The sequence below is a fragment of the Rhinatrema bivittatum genome, chromosome 8 (genome assembly GCF_901001135.1).
Source record: "Rhinatrema bivittatum chromosome 8, aRhiBiv1.1, whole genome shotgun sequence".
NCBI classification, from domain to species: Eukaryota; Metazoa; Chordata; class Amphibia; order Gymnophiona; family Rhinatrematidae; genus Rhinatrema; species Rhinatrema bivittatum.
Window position 1 is genome coordinate 43844924 of NC_042622.1, and position 17071 is coordinate 43861994.

The window sequence follows — 17071 nt, forward strand, 5'->3', positions numbered from 1 at the left end:
CAAAGAAGTGTGTAAATACCTCTTTAATTTGGGCTGCTTTTACAGCCTACCTGAAACCCGCATGTTGGACCTATACTTGACCCATGACGCCCGACGCCAGAAGCAGAAATCAGAGACGGGGGAACGTAAACATCTTTACCCGCTGCATAGAAGTTGCCACACCAGATGTTTTACCTCAGTTTTACCCAATGCTAAATACTGGACCCTATTATTTTGTCTTCATCTTGTGTCTCGCCATAGATGAGGGGAATGGGTGGGAGGGTGGGGAGGTAATCTTGAGTGCTGTGTGTTGTTGTTATTGTTGCCTGCTATGTTATGTTACATTGAAATACCAATAAATACAGTTTAAAAAAAAATTGAATTAATTAGTATTACCATAAAACAAAAATAAATGTAATAAATACAGAAATCCTTGAGGGAAAGGGGAGGACCCTGTGATAAAGTTCATTAACATCAGCGATTAGCATATGTAAAAATATTAATTGCCATTGTTAATTAGATTCAATGAAGCATTATCACAGATGCTTTATTCATGTATGTGGATAATACTGTAAAAACCCCAAGGTGTAGTTACATTTTTTTGTAGGGATGTGAATCGGGCTTCAGACGATTGAAAATATCGGACGATATTTTCAAAATCATCAGAAATCGGGGGCTCCCCCAAAACGATAGGAAAACCCCACAATATTGATGGTGGAGGTTCTCTTATTGTTTTGGGGGAGTGCGGGAAAAACGGCACACAAAAATAACCCCTAAACCCACCCTGACCCTTTAAAACTAATCACTTAGATGACCCCCCAAAAAACCTTTTACAGGTACCTGGTGGTCCAGTGGGGGTCCCTGGAGTGATCTCCCGCTCCTGGGCCATCAGCTGCCACTAAGCAAAATGGTGCCGATGGCCCTTTGCCCTTACCATGTGACTGACAGGGTATCCGTGCCATTGGCCGGACCCTGTCACATGGTAGGAGCACTGGATGGCCAGCGCCATCTTGTGCTCCCACCATGTGACAGGGGCTGACCAATGGCACCGGTAGCCCCTGTGACATAGTAAGGGCAAAGGCTATCGGCGCCATTTTGAATACTGGCAGCCGACGGTCCGAGTGCAGGAGGTCGCACCCGGACCCCCGCTGGACTTTTGGCAAGTCTTGTGGGGGTCAGGAGGGTCCCCCAAGACTTGCCAATAGCCCCTGGTGGTCCAGCGGGGGTCCGGGAGCGATCTCCTGCACTCGGGCCATTGGCTGCCAGTAATCAAAATGGCGCCGATAGCCTTTGCCCTTACTATGTCACAGGGGCTACCAGTGCCATTGGTCAGCCCCTGTCACATGGTAGGAGCACAAGATGGCGCGGGCCATCCAGTGCTCCTACCATGTGACAGGATCCGGCCAATGGCACTGATACCCTGTCATATGGTAAGGGCAAAGGGCCATCGGCACCATTTTGATTAGTGGCAGCCGACGGCCCGGGAGCAGGAGATCGCTCCAGGGACCCCCACTGGACCACCAGGTACCTGTAAAAGGTTTTTGGGGGTTCAGGAGGGTTAACAGCACTGTTAATACTGTATGTGTAAACTAGAACACACATATCAACCACACTGTTAATGGGTGTTACCTGCTTGTGATAATGATTAATGTGTTAATGCATGTGATTGCATTAACAAACTTCAGTACACTGGCCCCTTGATTTATTAAATTTAATGAATATGAGAAAAGATGTCTCGTTTGTAAGAATATACACTGTTTAATGATAACATCTCACAGTCTTACCAACAGAACAGTACCAAAGCTAAATTAGCATTTAGATGTTTTTAATGTTTTTTTTTACATATCTCTGAAAAATTAGAATCAATTTGACATCACCTAATCATCAGCAAATTATAAATGAGATATAGTGCAAATCAGTTGCTTACAATTGCTTCCAGTCATTCCTTGAATATTCTAGAGTCTAGTTAGTCAATTTTACCCAATGTGAAAAAGCAAAATCAGATATGAGTAGTAAAGGACACAACCAGGAGGATCGGATTAACCCTGCCCAAACCCCCAGTATAAGAACAAGCAGTCCAATACTATTTTCTCCCTTCCATTTTAGAGAATTTAATTATTTGCAGTCATATTTAATTACAAGGAGGTCCAGTGCTACAAATAGTGTCATTGTTTATAATAAACACAAAAGTTAAAGACCTGGGCTTGTTTGCCAACTCAGACTTAAAATTGGTCATACTGGATGCCTTGCAGAGGCCAGCCTTCTGAGGACCCTGTGCTGAAAGCATTTGCAAATGAGTGAGACGCAGGGATTGACACTGAAGGGGAACGTCTCTTGGTGATTCAAAGAGTCTAACCCGAAACCACTGTTGAGCCAGCAGTCCCAGCCCCCTGTGGGGAGGGGGAGGAGGAGGTGGCCCAGCCATTATACAATGGTGACACCTAGTGGCCAGACTCAAGGCACATACCTGCAGGCTCTGGAGGGAGACCTGGTCCATGGGGATTGGCCAGAGGCAATGGCTGACTGGATTAATTTGGGAGAAAATATAAAAAATAGGAGGGGGAAATAGTGGGCAGTTATGTAAGAAGGCTCATGGTACCATAGCCCAGTAATAGGCCAGTACCAATTAAGCTGGAAGCCCATGGAGCTGGAGGAAACTACAAGGACATAAAAAAAGACTATCCAGGGAGCTCCAATCATATTGGATCATATTGCTGATTTAGATCACTGTCTCACTATAGTTGTTGAACAATTAAAATCACTCACAAAACAACCTCAGCTGTAGCATTTAATAAGGCAGCACCACTCACAGAGGGTAATTATCAGAAATGGCTTGTTATAAAATTGCCTGCAGGTAAACTGATGTAAGTATAACCCGTATGTGGGTAAGTTTACCTGCAGTGAGCAGAGCTGTTCACAGGGACGGAGTTGGAGAAGGGGGTTGGCAGTTATGCATCTCATTTTCCAGTTCTAAAAATACATGTGGACATTTTCTCAGGAAAATTCTGCACAGGAAATTAGCAGGACTATATAGTATCTTATACGAGTAGCTTTGGTGAGGTGCTTTTCAAAAGGAAAGCATGCACATATTTTCCCTTTGAAAACTGGTGTAACTTATGCACGCATTTCATACAAAATGCAGACAGGTGGTTATTATAAACGTACCCCCAAAACGAAAATCCTATTTCAGGATCTAGTGTGAGAAATAACCACTGTCTGACAGTAGATTCAGTGACTTTTAAAAGCCTGACGAGCGCCAAGAAAAGGGAGATATGCGAATATGTTGGGCCAGTGAGAGCTGCGCGGATTTTAAAAGGCCCTCGCGTACGGCTACAGGCACAAATGAAAAGTTCCAAAACAGGGGAGAGCCCGGGGCAAGGTCTGGATGGCGGGTGGGCGTCCCTAGACTTCAACTTCAATTTTGGGCGCAGATACGTATGCACACAGGTATGCGCAGCGTGTAACTTTACTTCTGCTATGGATGACGTGTAAGTCATAAACAAAAAAAAAAGCTAAACAGATCAGTGGGGTTTTAAGGGTTTGTGATAAATGGGGGGAAGGAGGGTTATTAAACTAAGGGGGTTAGGAAGCCCTATCCCTTAACTGGGCAAACTTAGAAAACGGGAATGTTGTGGGCGCGCGTGGCTTTTAAAATTCCTCCACTTTTGCAGCAGAAGCTGGATTTGTGTGCACAAGCGTGGGTCCACTTCAAATTGTGTGCACGGTCAGGCTATTTTATAACATGCGCGCATATACACGGGGACGTTACATATGAACGCGTGCACGTGTGAGCCTGCACAGCTGTTTAAAAGTTACTGTCATACATGCCATAACATTTCCAAGGCAAGCACAGATATAGACATTAAAGGCTCTCAGCCAACAGTCAAGAAATGAATTATTTTTTTGGCTAGTAATTCATTGAATTATACAATTTTTATGCAGAGCTTTCAGGCATAATTTGCTTCAGTTTTGAAAACAAAAATTGTGTGCAAAGGCAAAATTATCAGGGCGTTGGATCCGTTACGATAATTTTCGCAAATCCTTTAACATCCTGCAGTTTGTCACTCGTGAAGTTCACCAGCAGCTGCCTTTCACCTGCCTTGAAGGGTGTTATTTCGAACCTGATTTGTATTCTGTCCCTTGCATTCAAAGATGGTGCACTGAAATACGAATACAAAAAAACAGAGGGGAGTTGAGAAGAGATGATAAAACCATGAGGAGGACAGAACAGGTAAATAGGGGATGGTTATTTAGCCTTTCAAATAATACTGAAACAAGGGGACACAAGCAGATTTTAAAAAATCAAAGAAAGTATCTTTTTCACTTTGTGCACAATTAAGCTATGACATTTGTTGCCAGAAGACATGATCAAGGAGACTTGCAAATCGAGATTTGAAATAGGTTTGTACAAGTTCCTGAAGAAAAAGTCCATAAGCAGTTATTAGCCAGTAGCAAGCTACTACTTATCCATGGCTACTTTCTGGGATCCACCTCATACTCACAACTTGAGTTAGCCTCCGTTGAAGACAGGGTACTGGGCTTAGTGGAGCTTGGGCTGATCTAGCATGGCACATCTTATGTTCTATGCTATTCCCAGTACTTTACAGTACATTATTTTGAGAGATAATTTAGGATTATTACCAAGGATGCAGACTTTAATGTTATCTGGCAAAAGAAGTGGAAAGAAACAATGTTCATGCATTTAAGATGAGGGTGGCAATTCAAGGGTTAAACTCACTGGATTTATAGTCAGAGTCACTACCAGTTATTTATAAAACTTGGGGCTTTAGCTGATAGGGTTCTGCCTCCCACCAAGATTTTGATAATGAAATTCAACAATCACAATCAAACCTGTCTCGCAGGCTCCCAGCAGGGTTTGCTGGAGCCCCATAGAAGGCCCAAAAGATGCAACTCAGGAAAATTTCTACATACCTTCTGTACCTTCCAAAACAACTCACAGTGTTCCCAGGGCTCCCAGTAGGAAGATGCTTAAAAAAACTCTCAAAGAGGATGACCATTCCAGCACCCTCCAAGGAAGGGACTGGAGAGTATGGACCTCCCCTTACTATCCTACACTGCTCTTCGAGTGGAAAAGAGGAATCACCGCAGGGTCCGTTACGCAAATAATGGACAGTATTGTCCAGACCTGCTACCTGCACTGTGGCCCACTGAACGAACATGATAAACGTCCTAAAGAAGGTATGAGGCTGAACACCTCATCGTCATATATTCATCAAAATAAAATTCTGCAAAGAAACTGAAAACCAAATTCAGAAAAACTATCAGGGTACACAGGAAACAAATAAAAAGCAGCTACAAACCAATGCCACTGCCATATGATAATACACTGAGAACACTTCTCATGGCACAGAATCACTAGCAGAACATAAGACAAATTATGTACCAACTGATATTTACCCTATTACAAAGTTTCTTCTTCAGGACAGCTGCCAAAGGAGGCAACGTCATCTTCTTAAAAGGACGTCCTGTAAAAGGACCTGTTTCCATAACCACTTCTAACTCCACCACCAACTTGTATCTCATGACATCCCACCGCCATGTGACCCATCACAAATTCCCTAGCTGCACCTATTCAGTAGTCCACAGTGAGGAATATGAAAACCCTTCAAACAGAGCTAGCCCCGCACTTACCTGGGCTACAATTCTAACCAAAGCTTCATCTCCCACATTTTGGTAGAGAAGGAATCCTAGTAAAAACAACCGTCATTTCTACTTTGCAGCTGCCCCCTATTCCCGCTTTTACCCTGCTTGCAACACTTATGACTGAGGGACTGGCTATACAGGTTGAGCAGACATGCTCAAGTCCATAGTACAGAAAGATGCAGGTGGACCTAGTGAGCTGCCAATATACATCTTGTCCATCGCAGTAGGACCAATAGGGACGTGACTTGTGCTTCTGACGATTGAAAATATCATACGATATTTTCAAAGTCATCAGAAATCGGGGGCTCCCCGAAACCGATAGGAAAACCCCACAAAATTGTTTGTGGGGTTCTCTTATCGTTTTGGGGGAGGGCGGGAAAAACGGCACACCAAAACAACCCCTAAACCCACCCGACCCTTTATAACTGATTCCTTAGCTTCCCCCACCCTCCCAACCCCCCCAAAACCTTTTACAAGTACCTGGTGGTCCAGTGGGAGTCCCGGGAGTGATCTCCCGCTCTCGAGCCGTTGGCTGCCACTAATCAAAATGGTGCTGATATCCCTTTGCCCTTACCATGTGACAGGGTATCCGTGCCATTGGCCGGCCCCTGTTACATGGTAGGAGTAATGGACAACCGGTGCCATCTTTAAAAATGGCACAGGCCATCCAGTGCTGCTACCATGTGACAGGGGCCGGCCAATGGCACGGCTACTCTGTCACATGGTAAGGGCAAAGAGCCATTGGCGCCATTTTCATTAGTGGCAGCCAACGGCCCGAGAGCGGGAGATCGCTCCCCGGACTCCCACTGGACCACCAGGTACTTGTAAAAAGTTTTGGGGGTGTTCGGGAGGGTGGGGGAAGCTAAGGAATCAGTTTTAAAGGGTCGGGATGGGTTTTTTGTTTATCGGCTCGGGCGCAGCCGATAAACAAAATCGCGATCGGGCCACACGAAAAAAATTTAACAATGTGAATCGGAACCGGTTCCGATTCACATCTCTAAGGACTAACCTGGGCAGATAATACAGTGGCTTCATGAAAGGGATCCCCTTAAACAGCCTGTCCTTTTGTCTCCACTTTATTAGTCATCTGAATTAGCCAGAGACTATTATCCTGGGTATCCCAAGATATTTATCTGTTCCCCTTCATTTTATCGCCAAACTGCTCATCATAATTAAACCAGGCCCAGTCCTCATAATCCTTATGAGCAGCCAAAATTGTCTTGACGTGCAGAGAAGGTTTCTTATTGTGAAGGGACCATGGTAAACATTGACAAGCAGTGGAAACACCTAATTCAGTTATGAATGTTCTGGAAGATCTGCCTGTCCATGCTTGGAGTCCTTCATTTTTCTTCTTCACTCCTCTAACAGATGTAAAATATCATAAGAACATAAGAACATGCCATACTGGGTTAGACCAAGGGTCCATTAAGCCCAGCATCCTGTCTTGATCAATATACTTATGCTTGTGAATCAATTGAGGTGCATTTTCTCATAGCTTAGACAGTGTGACATGGGCCAGATTACCCTTATCAGACTGTGAACCTGCTACAGATTGTTTAGTCAACTGCACAGACTCAGAGATGCCCCTAGAATCTGAGGAAGATACTGAACTCTCTGCCTGAGAAGAATCTGAGATCTTACCTGGCATCTGCTTCCTACCGGGCCTAGTGTGCCTGCTGGATGAAAAGCCATGGTCCTCACCTGAGTTATCACTTTGAAACTTGCCACCCTCACCTTTGCCCAGAAGCTCCTCAGAGGGACTATGAACACCCGACTCACCTTGCACAGAGGCACTGAGACCACCATCCCGTGAAGCTCCTTTGCCAGGACTGCAATGCTCCTCTGCTGCTGTTTCCATGCCGCCCCCGGGATGTCCTCTCCAATCCTTCTGCTGCGCTGTCCCCAGAGTATTTCCAGGCTGAGTGAGAATCACCAGACCACCTATGTTGGAAAGATGGGTGAAAACAGATACATCCTCATCCCAGAATATACAATAATATATCTCTCCACCCCACCCTGGACTATACTGTTAAAGGATTGGCCTTCAAAGGGAGATAAACAGGTTCTGGTGCATCCCAAACTGACAGATATATCCCAGGCTAACCCAGAAAGTTCTTTATTGTCCACTTCTCTGGGGGGAAAAAACCTCTTCCCCTGATGAACCTTGCTGCCATGGAATGTGACATGAATTAAGACAAGGTCTGAAACCCCACTAAATTTCAAATTGCTTGTAGAAATATCCCCCCACTCCCAAGATGTGAAGAAATCATCCACCTAACCCACAAATACTATAACCATACCCATTGACTGCCTCTGAGAATGTCACAGATTAAGCATCGACACAGCCCAGCCACAAGATAGACCAACTGGAGACACAAAACTGGGTCCCACGGCATCTAATGAATGCCAGGAAACTGCACCACAGATGCGTGGAATATGAGTAGTCTACTACCACTATGCCATAAAACACTTCCCCAAGTCTACTGAAACCCCCTGGTGTAAACTTTCTTGCTCCCAGGGCTCCCAGGCATAACAGGTACCCTCAGCACAACAGGCAACTCAGCTCCCACCACTTCCACCTACAGAGCCACAGGAATTCCCAACCCCAAGCACATGGACCCAGTAAGAGGCTCCCCCATGACAATGGAAAAAGCACTTATCCTGGGCAAGCTGACCATATGCAACAGACACCCTTGAACTCTGCCCCCTCCAGCTAGCACCAAAAGGAGGGGCTCAAGCACGGAACTACTGGGAACAACCACATGCACGTGGGTTGTCGCTGCTCACACCAGCCTGCTCCGCTACCCCTCAGAAAATACTGTACATACGCGGGGCAATTTTCAAACTTTTTTACACATGTAAACAGCTGTTCACTTAATTGAAAATGGCTACTGAAAAACTGATCTCCTCACTGTGGGTAAAAGTACCCGTACTCTTCACCCACAGCAAAAAGAAACAGGGGAGGATTTCTCTTTGAAAATTAGCATGGTGGCTCCCGCAGCTATTCTGAAAATTGCCTTATCAAACTTCCTTTACCTAATGTTACACCATTTTGCCACTGGAATGAAAAATCCTCACACAAGTACAAACATTAAAGTACATTTTCAAAGGCCCACGCATGCAAATATCGGCGTTTTCGTGCGTGGCTGGGCCTTGCGCATGCCTCGTGCATTTTATATCGGGCCCGACCACGCACGTAAACCCCGGAACTCACACAAGTGCCAGGCCTCTCCAAAGGGGCTGGCCAGGGGGCAGGGTCTGGGTGGGGAGGGGAGGGGCGGGGTGGGGAGCGGGCCAGGACAGTGCAATTCGATGCTGTCCCGGGAAGTGAGCGCTGGCAGTCAGCCGGCGCGCGCAGATTACTTCTGCTCCAGAGGAGCAGTAAGTATTGAAATAAAGAATTTGGGATTAGTTGTCATAGGTTTATGGGGGTGGGAAGGAGAGGAGAAGAAGGAGAAAGATTAGGTGCGGGGGTAGGGAAGCTCCCGCCCAGTCCGCTCCTTAATTGAAGTGGACTGGGAGGGAACAGGGGGAGGCCTGATTGCATTGCTGCGCATTTTAGCAAAAATCCGCCCCCCCCCCCCCCGTGAGCCCGGATTTTAAAATCTGGCATACATGTGCATGTTTCCATCGGATTTTATAACATGTATGTGCCGGCGTGCGCATGTTGTGAAATCGGCGAGTCCATGTGCATGCGCTGGGAACTGCGCGCACATGGACGGCCGCGCGCTGCTTTAAAAATTGATCCCCAAAGCTCTTTCATTTGCACTTATTTTGTGATCATTTGCACGAGGCCCAAATCCCCAGGCAAAATAGGCATGAATGGTGTTTTTTTTTTTAGAAAATGCTGGCCTGTTGATTTAATATGTTTTAATGCATGAGGCAAAGAGCAATGACAAACTAGCTCTGGTAAGTGGGAAAAATGACCAAAGCCAAACAGCGTCACTTATGTCTGAAGCACAATGTCGCTAACTTGTGTTTTCTATCTGCTGCAATGGAAGAGGAGACAATAACGTTCTACAGTCCCTATTACAATTATCACGCAGATTGTCACAATGGCCTCCAGGGGGAGAGTCTTCTCACCCACGTGTTTTACATAGGAAGAGCTTATTTCCTTTTCAGACACATTGGCTCGGCGCACCCATCCAACGGTTTTTGGATGATTTTTTTCTCAACTGTCCCTGAAGAGATTCAAGAATATGCTCCTTTCAAACTTACGTCATCTTGACTTCTTTCTCAGTCAGGCCACAGCCTTCTGCAGTTAGAATACAGTCCTTCAGTGGCTCATTAAGAGGGCTGGAAAGGGTGATCTCCACCTCCAGTTTCTTACCCTTTTTGGCTTCTCCTAGAGCCTGTGGGCAAGGGAAACAGCCTTTTGAGAATTTTCAGACCATTAAAATGCAGTAAATTGTACTAGGATATCAAGGTTTTTCTATAATGACTTTTATACCATTAAAACATGGAAGGCATGAACATGAAACAGTTTGCGCTGGATTTCAAGGATTGAGGGTTGGCATTCTAGTTCTATGATTATGTAAATAAGCTGGAAGTGCATGCTTCTAGCACAGCGCAATGCAGACACATTTTGTGGTCTTCTTGTGTTCCTGCCAGTCATGGATGGCCCCTCTCTCCCAGTACATGTATTGGGGGCTCTCCTGCTTGACAGATTTGGCGGAGATTTCACAGTAGTGTTGGCACCTCAGTAAGAGACTCTTCTACTACATTTCAGTCAATTCTGTCCATAGAGAGGGCTTATGATTCATGTGTAGAGACAGCCATGGCAATAAAAGGACTCTTTGAACTGATGAAGCATATCTAAATATTAAGAGGACAAAAATGAAAGCCATATCTGCAGGTATAACGCTGTTTTAACAACAAAAATGGGTTGTTTGATTATTGCCCACCTTCTATACGTGTAAAAGTATTTTTGCATGTCAACAATGCACACACTTTTATGTGTATATTTGTAGGCAATCCTGGGGCTGGATTAGGTTGAGTGATGAAACTAAACATGTAGTTTTAGATATTCAAAACATGTAGTTTTAGATAATCAGAATTTTCCGATAGCTACGTTAATTGGATAATATTGAAGATCAGCAAACCTACCCCTGGATTCAACAAAATCCTATAAATATACCAGAAAGAGCACCGGTGATAAAAAGGGGGTGTGGTTAGGCTAATTTCCGAGAGAGAGAGAGAGAGAGAGAGAGAGAGAGTCTCTACAGAGGCTCACATATAAGTTTACTATTTATACCACTGAAGAGGGGGCACTAGTAACTCGGGGCAAGGTTTGGGGGCAGTTTTACATACACAGACAGAGGTATGAACAGCACAGTTGACACCAGTGAAGATTTTCTGTCATTTGGACTGATGAAAGGATGCCAGGGCCTGCGGGGAAAGAGGCCTGCCTGGCCTTCTCTGCTGACCCCCAGCACCCGGAACCAGCTGGATTATGGTGTTATCATGTGCGTTAGGGCCTTAAAGCTAGGGTTAAGGTGCTAAACACAAAATGATAAATAAACCTCTTACATAACTGCGCTTTACTTCAGAATGCACCAAGGGATCATCCCCAGTATAGCCAGATAAGCTCTTAGCTGGATAACAAGTTATCCTACTAGGACAAGGGCATCTGGGATTTTTAAATCCTGGTGTTTGTCCCACCAAGTGCCAAACATAACCGGACAAGTCTGCTGACTATTTTCATTTCTTCATACAATTTTTTTTATCAACAGAAAATACTAAATAAACAAGGGGACTGAATTTGCATCTCCCATCTGCAAGGGGGAAAATTGAGACTAAATGAGCCGGGGACCGTGCTCATATCTCCTCTTTGCAAAGGAAGATCTCATATTTCAGATTTAAAGTTCATTTGTGGAAAAATGTGTGAAAAGTCCAAGCAGGAATAAGTAAGAGACTGAACTCCATCCCAGGAGAAGATGTTTTATTTGAAAGTCTGTTGGGGGGTTTAATGGAGGTAACATGAGAACCTGGGTCAAAGCTGATGTCTCAGAAAATTTTAGGAGATTGATGCATTATCTTTCCATTATCTGTCAGGGGTGGGTGTGCATGGAAAAAACTTGTGTTTCATTTCATTTTGTGTTACTTTTAACTATTTAGTTTTTTTTAAATTGCATTTCTGTTGTTTTTGAGTGTACTAAATATTTTTAGCATGTATTAAAAGTTTTAACATGCTAAAATGATTTAGCATACGCTAAAATGACAGAAATTAAACAAAAGGATATTTTTACTGTTTTTGTTCTATTTTGGATAGGAAACAACGCAAAACAAAATAACGCATGACTGTTGTTATTTCCCTGTTGCTTTAAAACAAAGCACACCCCTGTTACCTGATGCTACTCCGTTCCCAGAGTAGCTTTTTTGTTTACCTTAATGATGATGGGAGGGTTTTCCAGGGTGATAACCTTCTCCACTATTACATTTCCTCCTTGGTCGATTTCACATACAACTGTCACTTGGATCATATTATCCTTAGTCAATCGATTTTTATACTGGTCATAAGTTATATGGATATCAATTTCCTTCACTGGATAATAACATGAAATTAAGAAAGATCAAGTTAATGGATGTTCCCAGTTTAGGGCCTGATTTACTTAGGCACACTAAAATCTACCTGGTGTAATTATTTCCGGCATTACAACGTGCATTTCCGTGCACTACTCTATCACATTTGATGTTAGGAGCTGCTCATTACCATTAACTCCGCTCAAATGTCTCCCACTTGCATAGCAAATGTGACATTTGCATACTAAGGTGCATTGCACTATTTACCGCATGCATTATGGTGTTATCGCGTGCGATAGGGACTTAAAGCTAGGGTTCAGGTGCTAACACAAAATGATAAATAAACCTCTTAGATAACTGCGCTTTACTTCAGAATGCGCCAAGGGATCATCCCCAATATAGCCAGATAAGCTCTTAGCTGGATAACAAGTTATCCTACTAGGACAAGGGCATCTGGGATTTTTAAATCCTAGTGTTATTAGTGGGCATGAAGAGGCTGATTTTAATATCAATGGGACCTATTTACTAACAATGTGAGTTAGCTGGCTAGCACCTGTTAGTAAATAGACCCCTTAAATTGTAGTAATAACTAGTTATAAATTAGCAGATCTTCCATATTGACCCTCTGCTTTTAATATAGTTTGAATATGTTACCAAAAATGTATCCTTTTGTTACGCATATATCAATAACACAAGTTTGGTTTTATAAAAAGTGAAGGCATCTTTTTGCTATACCTCGGTATATAAAAAAACTCCTAAATAAATAAATAAATAAAGTTTCCAATCTAATCTTGTTGAGCATTTCTAAAACACATTTGCAGGCACCTCTTGGGTGGATGTTATAGTAAATAATGCCAGCCAAGTGCAAGGTGGCTTAAAAAGTATTGATATGAAAGTGGGAATGAGATTATTGTTACTATATATTACAGCCACTGCATAAATGTGATTTGCATAAATTGAACTATGGGAGGTAGACAAATGGCTTCTCATAGGCTAGAAATAAAAAGATACACACGACGACTAAATTACCCGCCAGCCGACGGCCGGCCCGTGATCCCAGGCACAGCGGCAAATGGCCACTGTGCCTGCAGGCTCAGGCCATGCCCCACCCCCGGACCACCCCGGACCGCCCATGCCCTGCCCCTTTTTGCAAACCCCGGGACATACGCGCGTCCTGGGGCTTCTGCATGCCACCGAGCCTAGGCTTGGTGCGCGCAGGGGGAGGCAGAGGTAGGTTTTTGGGGGTTGCGCGCGTATCTTACGCTCGCAACCCTTTGAAAATCTACCCCAATGCGCGGGAAACCTAGCCACAGAATCTGACCACCATTTCCCCAACGTGCTATTTATGCTTCTTTTCACATTTTCTTCGAAAGAGCACAGCAGACCCTTTTCCCTTTAATAAACATATTCTTCAAGTTAGCTCATTATGACAAGCATAGGCATTAGGCAATTACATTCTTTAAAAATATACCTTCATTAGGAAACAGAAGAAACGACTGAGAATCCTTCCAGATGTGCTGCGCTTGTCTCCTGGTATAGTAGATGGAAGAAACATTCCTGCTTGCCTTCACATTCTTGGTGGCAGCAGACAGGTTCTGGAAAGTCAAGCTTCCTTTGATGTCATCACCAACTACTGGGCTTCCAGACCAGCTAATCTGCCCCGAGACCTCAGGATTCTTTGCTGGCGCTGCGGTGGCAGCTGCCGCCGACATGGCCCTAAAACCAGGACTTGAGTGCAGCATACTCAAAGCCTTTCGATACACGCGTCTCTCTTCACTAGAGTCTGGCAGAGAGAGAAGAGCCTTAGTAAATGCCAACCCCCTGATCTCTTTGTGCTCTACAATCACAACGGTTACTGCACCAAATGTAGTAACTGTATAATATAAATACCTTGATAGCAGAGAATATATTAAAAAAACAAACTAAAACTTGCTGGTTTGATTATTGCAAAAGCTAGCGTTAGTAGCTGAACCATGACCTAGAGATGTGCAGTAATTTCATGGTGTTATTTAGGGGGTAATTCTCAAAGTCAATAGGCAGCTTCAAAGCCCTCCCAGCTAATTGGAAAATTCAGAGCCTGCAGGGGCCGTGGGTACTTCTGTAGTGATGGAGTCTGTACCTGCTTTGTGGCAGAGTAAACTACATGCAGCGATTTGAAAATGAAAGCCCTGCAAACATGTTACCTTCCCCGCCCTTAATACCATCTCGTCCTGCCTATTTTCACCACAGGCAAAAGTGCACTTCTTGTGAGATAGCAGGCATACGTCTGCCACTGAGGTTTGGGCAATCTTCAGCCTGGAAAATTTACCCGGGTAACTGCTTAAATATATATGAGGTCAATATTGAGTAAGCTTGTGAGCAAAGAAGATATCTGGATAAAGATACCCAAATACATTTAGACAAATTTATTTAGATACAGTTATCTGGGTACCTTTGCCACTCACCAGCTTACTATATATTGAAAAGAAATAGCAGCCAAGCAGCAGCTGAATCCTCCCCCCAACCTCCGCCCCCTCCCTCCCCCAATATCTTACGAAATTGTAGCAAGGACCCACCACTCCTTATTATCTTACAAAATTGTAGGAGCTGGGCAGGACTGATTCCCCACCTCCCCACCACCTCCCATTACGCTACCTTCGAATAATTTTTTTGCAAAACCCCAACCCCACCACCCCAAACTCCCCAAGCTGTCCTCAGAGCGGGGGGAGGAAATGGGGCTCTTACCTCCTCCTGCTCCATTGAGTCCTAAACTCCGGTACAGTTGACAGGTACCGGCCCTTTAATGTTAGCCTCTTCACGTCACAGCGGGATGGAAAGAGCAGTTCCCCCCCGTTCCCAACTCACGACTGAATGAGAGTTGGTTTCCTCCCTGTCTCCCCTCCAACAGAAGGAGCAGAACAGACACGAGAACTTGGGGAGTCTGCCCCTAAAGCCATGACTGATAGTGGCCTGAGGATATTGGGGCCCCTCCCCCCATATCTGGAACATGCCAGCCCTTTTCAAATCATTGCTTAAAGCTTCATTTTAGTCTTTAAGGAAACGACATCAGCTGGACAAAGGTCACCAAATGGCTTCCAGCCACCAGAGACAGAGTGAATCGTTGCTCTGGTTGGACACATGACACTACGCAAAAAGATTTCTTTGCCTGGGGAGATCGGAACTTCAAGCCCATGCACTCATTGGGCAAAGCTCCCACTACTAATTTACTTATTTAACCACATTTATGTGAGACTTTTCAAATAACAACATAAGAAATTTCCATGCTGGGTCAGACCAAGGATCCATCTAACCCAGCATCCTGTTTCCAACAGTGGCCAAACCAGGCCACAAGAACCTGGCAATTATCCAAACACTAAGAACCCATGTTACTGACGCTAGTAATAGCAGTGGCTATTCCCTAAGTATAACTGATTAATAGCCATTAATGGACTTCTCCTCCAAGAACTTATCCAAACCTTTTTTGAACCCAGCTACACTAACTGCACTAACCACATCCTCTGGCAACAAATTCCAGAGCTTTATTGTGCATTGAGTGAGGATGCATACCATCTGGTCCAGGTGATTTGCTGCTCTTTAGTTTGTCAATCTGGCCTACTACATCTTCCAGGTTCACAGTGATTTCGTTCAGTTCGTCTGACTCATCATCCCTGAAAACCATCTCTGAAACTGGTATCTCCCCAACATCCTCATTAGTAAACACGGAAGCAAAGAATTCATTTAGTCTTTCTGCAATGGCCTTATCTTCCCTAAGAGCCCCTTTATCCCCTCGGCCATCTAATGGTCCAACCGACTCCCTCACAGGTTTCTTGCTTTGGATATATTTTAAAAAGTTTTTATTATGAGTTTTTGCCTCTATGGCCAACTTAATTTCAAATTCTCTCTTTGCCTGTCTTCTCAATGTTTTACACTTAACTTGACAATGCTTATGTTTTATCCTATTTTCTTCAGATGGATCCTTCTTCCAATTTTTGAAGGATATTTTTTTGGCTAAAATAGCCTCTTTCACCTCACCTTTTAACGATGATGGTAATCGTTTTGCCTTCCTTCCACCTTTCTTAATGCGTGGAATACATATGGACTGCGCCTCTAGGATTGTATTTTTAAACAATGTCCAAGCCTGTTGAACACTTTTAACCTTTGCAGCTGCACCTTTCAGTTTTTTTCTAACTATTTTCCTCATTTTATCAAAGTTTCCTTTTTGAAAGTTTAGTGTTAGAGCTGCAGATTTACTTATTGTCCCCCTTCCAGTTATTAGTTTAAATTTGATCATGTTATGATCACTGTTGCCAAGTGGCCCCACCACCATTACCTCTCTCACCAAATCCTGCTTTCCACTAAGAATTAAATCTAAAATAGTTCCCTCTCTTGTTGGTTCCTGAACCAATTGCTCCATGAAGCAATCATTTATTACATCCAGGAACATTATGTCTCTAGCAAGTCCTGATGTTTCATTTACTCAGTCAATATTGGGGTAATTGAAATCTCCAATTATTATTGCACTGCCAAATTTGTTTGCTTCCCTGATTTCTCTTAGCATTTCATCATCTGTCTGACCATTTTGTCCAGGTGGACGGTAGTATACTCCTATCACTATACTCTTACCCAATCAAAGAGTTAGACAGCCTACAAATAAAGCAACTTATATTACATATTACTTATTTCTATAGTGTTATAGACCTTTGCAGCACTATAGAGATAAAGATAAGAGACAGTGCCCGATTCATGGCTCTTACCAGATAGTCAAGACGAGCATACAGGACAAATAAGAGGCTTTGGGAATTTTATTTATTATAGAAAAATGAATAAAACCAACAATTTTGTGGCTAGAAAAAGGAGGGCTTAAGAATTAAACACGGTTTCAAAAAAGGTGGGATATTAGGTTGGATTTGAAGAAGGCCAAAGCATG

At 43.8% G+C, this 17071-nt stretch overlaps 1 protein-coding gene across 1 annotated transcript in view; it reads right to left on the reverse strand.

Moving 5' to 3' along the window:
* Positions 1 to 1714: 1714 nt before the first annotated feature.
* LOC115097550 (protein-glutamine gamma-glutamyltransferase E-like) overlaps positions 1715 to 17071 on the reverse strand; it is a 43256-nt gene continuing 27899 nt past the window's right edge. The window contains exons 8-12 of the mRNA XM_029613488.1: positions 13637 to 13948; positions 12030 to 12187; positions 9862 to 9995; positions 7423 to 7584; positions 1715 to 4139 (exon numbers count right to left, since the gene is read on the reverse strand). Coding sequence (XP_029469348.1) covers positions 3983 to 4139; positions 7423 to 7584; positions 9862 to 9995; positions 12030 to 12187; positions 13637 to 13948 — 923 coding nt within the window. The 3' untranslated portion in view covers positions 1715 to 3982. The remainder of the gene's footprint in view (positions 4140 to 7422; positions 7585 to 9861; positions 9996 to 12029; positions 12188 to 13636; positions 13949 to 17071) is intronic.